We start from the raw sequence: 6,350 nt of genomic DNA on the forward strand, positions 1-6,350 counted from the left end.
TCATACACCATGATCAAGCGGGATTTATCCCAGGGATGCAAGGATTCTTCAATATACACAAATCAATCAATGTGATACACCATATTAACAGAAGAATAAAAACCATATGATCATCTCAATAGATGCAGAGAAAGCTTTTGGCAAAATTCAACACCCATTTATGATAAAAAAAAAACTCTCCAGAAAGTGGGCATAGAGGGAACCTACCTCAACATAATAAAGGCCATAAAAAAAAATAAAAAAGATCTGAGGGCCTATAGTTTATTTGGAGGTGAACCTGGAACCACAGGGAGGAGAGTAGGGATATGATACCGAGAAGGGAAAATAGGCAACAAATGACTTGTTATGAAGCAGGGTACAACCATGGGTGACGAGCTTGCCCCACTCGGGAACTCCAAGAGTTCCAATGGGCAAGGGAGCTGGGGTACTTATCCCCTAGCTCCCCAGTCATTGGTCTGGGCTGCTTCCAGGAGGTGGTGATTCCATCCTGCCTCAGGGCAGCCAGCACAGGCTCTGGTAACCAGAGAAAGCCTTAGGAAAAGCAAGATTGCTGCTCACTGGCCATTACTAGCTTCAACTGAGAGAGAGCCTGAGGATTTCTGGAGAAACCCTGATGGGCCCTTTAGTTGCTGCCTTCTGCAGTACCTGACTGTCGATCTTGGGGCATGGCACTGGGGAAGATGCCAACAATATAGAGCCCTTTTTCCCAGAAGACCTACTATTATCACAGGTAAAGCCCATAACATGTCAAAGGTAATAATACCCTGGTTAGCCTCTCTTTTGAATGTTCACACAGTCAGTGGAAACAGTGTTGTAGTACTGAAGAGGAACTATAGAGTATAGATGTAGGGTATAAACATATCTGTCTTCTATACACATGTACAAGGAGTACACAGGTGCTGATCCAGTCAGGTGTTAAATAATAATGGTATAATTCAATTCAATAGATGGAGGATAAAAATAGTTGGGGGCCCTCATTGTAGTAGGCACTGTGATGGATGCTTCACATATGTTGTCTCATAAAAATCCTCTGACAGCCCGGGAGAGTCACACTGTCCCCACTGACAGGTCAGGAAACAGGCTCAGAGATGCTCTCTGACCAAGGTCACCTGCTAGTAATGGCCAGGACTGGGGCTCAGCCCTGGCTCTGCCTGAATTCAAAGTTCTTGTTCTTTGCCCTGCCCTACAGTGGCCTCATTTATAGGCAAGGGGGAAAGAGCTGTTAGGAATTCATCTTTTGCTCTGAGCGGGTATGTATAACACACTTTATGAGCCTCACCTCATTTCATCCTCTCAGCAGCCCAGAGAAGTATTAGCTGTGCCCTTTTCACCAACCAAAGACCCAAGCTCAGAGACTCACACAGCGGCTAAGTGGCTGAGCGTGCTCTCTGCCCTGGCCCTCTGACTTCCCAGCCTCTGCTCTTTCCTCTGCACGAGCTGGCTTTGGGACAGTGCGGGCCAAAGAGATGACTGAGACCCAGACCCTGCCGCAGGGCCCTTGTCATCGGGGAGGAGGGCCCAGCCCTGTGCGTGATCAGCCAGAACCCAAGTTGGATCATGGAATGACCCAGACAGTCTGTCACAGCAACTCAGTGAAGGAGGAGGCCACGTATGGGCGGGGAGACCAGAAAGTGCTCTAGGAAGAGGGGCACAGCGGAGGTCTTTGTGGGGCCCCTTGTTCTAAGGCGGTAACAGCCCCTCTCTGATTTCTCTCTCCCTCCTGCCTGCAGATGTGGCCCCAGTTTTGCAGAGCCCTGACGGGAACTGGATGGCCCTGAAGGATGGGGCTCTGCCCCCAACCCGCCTGCTGGCCAAACCTAAGAGTGGCACGTTTCAGGCCCTGGAGGCGGCCTCCAGCATGGCGTCTGCCTACGATGAGATGGGCTCTGACAGCGAGGAGGACTTTGACTGGAAGGAGGCCTTGAGCACGCTGTGCCCACAGCCCCAGAGCCTGCCCAGGAACCCCCAGCCTCAGCCCATGCAAGCCCAGGGCTCAGACCAAGGCCCCTCCGCCTACTCCGGGCTCTCCCCCAACCCCGAGGCCACATGCTCTGACTCAGAAACCTCCTCGGCAGGCTCTTCCCGGGAAGCTGGGCGCCGGGCCAGGCTGTCCTGGTTGCAGAGGAAGGCCCCCAGGAATCCCTCAGCCGAGAAGATGGGCCTACATGGAGAGCTAGATGTGAACTTCAACCCCCAGGCAGCCAGCAGGGAGACCTCAGACAGCAGCGAGCCTGAGGAGGCCCCCCACCCCGCAGATCGGAGGGCCAGGAGGTGGAGAAGGGCCCGGGTGGGCTCGGAGGAGCCAAGCAAGGAATTATCTTCCCCCAGCGGCCATCCACCGGAGCTGGACACACATCAGGTAATAAAGCTGGGTGCATGCAAGCACGCACACATTTTTCAGTAGGCTGTGCCCTCCTCCAAGCATGAGTGGTGTGGAGAGTCCCGGGTTCAGAATCCATAGAACCGGATTCTCATCTTGGTTTTGCTGCTCAGTCACAACTCCTGGAGGCTCCATGCCCTCCTCTCTGGAGATGAAAGCTTAGAGTTCAAAGTGGGTTTGCAAAGTGTGGCCCCCAGACCCGCAGCCGCAGCAGCACCTGGGAACTTGTTAGAAATGCAGATCCTCAGGCCCTGCCCCAGATCTGCTAAATCAGAAATTCTGGGGATGGTGCCCAGGCATCTCTGTTATAACAAGCTCTCTTGCTGATTCTTCTGTGCATTAAAGTCTGATGGCCACTGGTGTGGGGTTAAGGCTATGGGGTTTAGAGTCAGCCTGCTCGAGTTCAAATCCAGCTGTGTGACCTTGGACAAGGCATCTTTTTAGGTCTCAGTTTCCGCATTTGTCAAATGGGGATAATATTAGAACCCACTTCAAAGAATGGTTGTGATGAGTGAATAAGGTAACTTTATAAAGAGCTGTCCTAGAACACAGCACAAGGGCACAGTCAGTATTGTTTCAATGTGATTAATTCAGGGCACAGTTTACTAATATTCTGTGACTTTTAGTCCCCATCACAAGCCTCCTCGGAATCCTCAGTGCCGCCTCTCTCATGGTTTACCTCATGAACCACCTTAGAAAATCTGATTAAAGCTATAGAATCTCTCCCTAGAAAAATGGACCTGTACATACAAACACACACACACACACACACACACACACACACACACACAACTTTGCTTACAATTTCAGGTAGTTCATGGACTCCCAACCAGATTAATTTTATATTGTGAATAAACCCTGCTCATCCCCAGCTCTATGCCTGTGATCATGCTGTGTCCTCGCCCTCACCTCTTTCCTGGTTGTGATCACCATGAACTGAATATTGAACTTTGTGATGCTGACTCTGGCCTTCCCATAGCATAATTTTCTAAACTCAAAAAGGACACATGTAGCCTGGAAAGTTTAAATGCCTAAAAGCAATGGATTGCACTATTTGAAACTGTGACCCTTATGGAAGATCTAGTTATGTTGCCTCTGCTTTCTATAGGCACATCATCACAGCTACTTGCATTACTATCAACTTGACTTTTTAGGCTCCTGGAGAAACCACACCCACTTTCTGAATGTCATTGCATCTCCCATAGTACCCAGCTACCGTGCCTTGCATTCTTAGTTTGGGTTCCACCAAAAACAGGTCTGGAATTAAGGATTTGGATGTAGGTTTATGAGAGAGGCGATCCCAGGAAACCCAACAGTGAAACGGGGAAATGAGAAAAGCTGATGAAAATACAATATAGGCAACTGGGGCTCCATCCCACCAGGGACCCGCTGAGAAGTCATGTGGATCACAGCTCAGAATTCTCCTACTAGAAGACGGGGAAGAGTTACCTAGTCTCCCATCTCCCACTGGTAGAGAGAGGTCCCACCCAAGGTGGGCATAAACTCCATACACAGCCAGGTTTGCATGGATGGTGCCTGAGAAATCCCTCAGATGCAAAAGAAGAGAGAGAGCCGGGTCTGAGGTGGGAAACTATCAGTGAGCCACAGATCGTCCCCTGTGGCTGCAGGCAACTCATGTAGGTCTGGGGGATACAGCCTGGGACATCACCAGCCTCCGCTACAGTGACCTTCTATGAATTGTCAGCCAGATCCCTGATCCTGGGTCTCCCATTAAGACAGTTGTGAAAAGAAAAAAAATTAAAACAAAAAGACAGTCGTGACCTCAGAGGTCCTCAGGTCACAGAATTTAGCATCAGCGCTGCCTGACCTGCTAATATGTTGCCTAGAAATTTGGTCCAAGCTCTCATTTTCTCCTCTGTAAAATAAGATCATTACAAATCTGCCATGTGAGATTGTTGTGATCATAAATGAGAAATATAAAATTCTGTTCAACTGTGAATCATTATCATCTAGCTCAAATGGAGACTGTTTTCCAGAGACTCTGGGTGACTTGCCTCAAGGGATATTCTTGAGAGTTGTCTGCATGATTCACTGGCAGGTATAAAATGCCACCTATCCACCATAACTAGGTGCCTGAAGCTTCCTATTTATTCTGAGGTGGCCTGTAAGTTGTCTTCTGCTGTTAATCCTTGCAAGGAGTCAACAGAGAGAAGGCAAGGGCCAGCAGAAAGGATCCAGGACGTCTGCTGTGTCTGCCTCCTCGGCAGTGTCCTTTCTCCACCACTAGGTGGCGATGGCGTTGCACTTCTGGGGATTTCAAAGCCCTGGCTCTCCTCGTCCTCCCTTCTATTTAGTTTACTAGGGCAGTTCTCGACCCCGCCCCCAAAAAAGTATATATAGATATACATATATATGTATATGTATATATATATAAACTATTTGTATACTTATGTTATATAAATAAGTGAATATAAAAATTATTAAAACATACAGATATAGTCTCCTTTGACCACAACCCTAAATCGCTGCCATCTCTCCACAAATGACTACATTTGTATTTGTGCATCATATATGTATAGCACATTGAGAAATATAGTTCTGTAAATGTATCTGTGTTTTAGCAAAATCGGCATCCTATTCCCCATATTCTTCCACCTCTTTCTCCTAACAGTATGTGATGGAGAAGTCAGCACACAGATTCTCTGCACAGTCCCTGAAAAAGATTGCATCGCGGTGGTCTTCAGCGGGGAGTGTGGGAGTGGGAGCAAGCCGTTCAGGGCGCAAGCAGTAAGGGTGCATTGCCTGATGAATTTTAAAACAATAATAAATCCAATCAAAGTCAGTCTTTTAAATTATCACCTTGCACCAGGCACGGACAATTCTAAGCAATGCTAATGATAAGAGAACTTTATCAGTATTGCTCCAAATATTGCGCCCAACCTCCTCGGTTCTTCATTGTTCCAAGGTGGGGAGGAATCCACAATCAATAGTTCCCATAATGATGTATATTCAAGACTTTTTCAATGTTTGATGTTATAAACAATACTGCAGAAAATATTATTGTGCAAAGCTCTTTACACAAGTACAGGAGTAGAATTTCTGACTTGAGGTGTAGATGGATCTTTAATTTTAATGAGCACTTGCCAAATTAAACTCCCAAAACTTCACAGCAGTCTACATAGCCATGCACCATAGAGCACATTTTCTCATATTGTCAACAATACTCAGTGTTGTCAGTCTGTTAAACTGTTGCCAACTTTATGTGAGGAAAAAAATATATTTCTTTTTAGTTAACATAGTTACTACTAAGATTGAGCACTTTTTCCTATATTTACAGCTATTTGCATTTTTCCTTCTGTGAAAGACACATTTATATGTTTCTTCTATTATTTCATCAGACCAATTGTCTTTTTCTCCTTGATTTTTAGGAATTAGTTTTATTTTCTAATTATACTGTAGATGTTAGTTCTTTGATGGTTACACAGTGAAGATACTCTCCCATTGTCTATCACTTTCACCTTAACTTTATTTAAGTATGCTTTATATGCAAAAATTTTTGTTGCTAATAATTTATCAATTATTTTCTTCATTTCCTTTAAATTTTGTACCTTGTTTGAGAAGGTTTTAAATCTCCAAGGTTATTAGAATATTTTCCTAATACTTTGTAATTTTGTATTTTACATTTAGCTCTTTAGTCTATCTGTACTTTACTTTGGGGGACGATATGAGGTAAGATCTAACCTTATTTTTTTTTCAAATTAAATATCTGTCATCAAATCATTTTAAATAATTCATCCTATATCTGCTATGAGCAGTTTCCTGACTCACAGAAGCCATATTAGAATCATAAACCCATTCCTTAAAAGATGCTGCTCTGTGAGAAGCAAGAAGAACTACAGTCCTGCAGCCTGTGGAACAAAAACCACATTCACAGAAAGAGAGACAAGATGAAAAGGCAGAGAGCTATGTACCAGATGAAGGAACAAGATAAAACCCCAGAAAAACAACT

General features: G+C 45.5%; 1 protein-coding gene across 2 annotated transcripts in view; it reads left to right on the forward strand.

The window, feature by feature from the left end:
- MYRIP (myosin VIIA and Rab interacting protein) overlaps positions 1-6,350 on the forward strand; it is a 223,987-nt gene that overhangs the window by 160,486 nt on the left and 57,151 nt on the right. For both annotated transcript variants that reach the window (XM_024117042.3, XM_024117043.3), the window contains one exon: positions 1,731-2,359. In XM_024117042.3, the coding sequence (XP_023972810.1) occupies positions 1,731-2,359 (629 nt within the window). The remainder of the gene's footprint in view (positions 1-1,730; positions 2,360-6,350) is intronic.

This window comes from Physeter macrocephalus, chromosome 18 (assembly GCF_002837175.3).
Source record: "Physeter macrocephalus isolate SW-GA chromosome 18, ASM283717v5, whole genome shotgun sequence".
NCBI classification, from domain to species: domain Eukaryota; kingdom Metazoa; phylum Chordata; class Mammalia; order Artiodactyla; family Physeteridae; genus Physeter; species Physeter macrocephalus.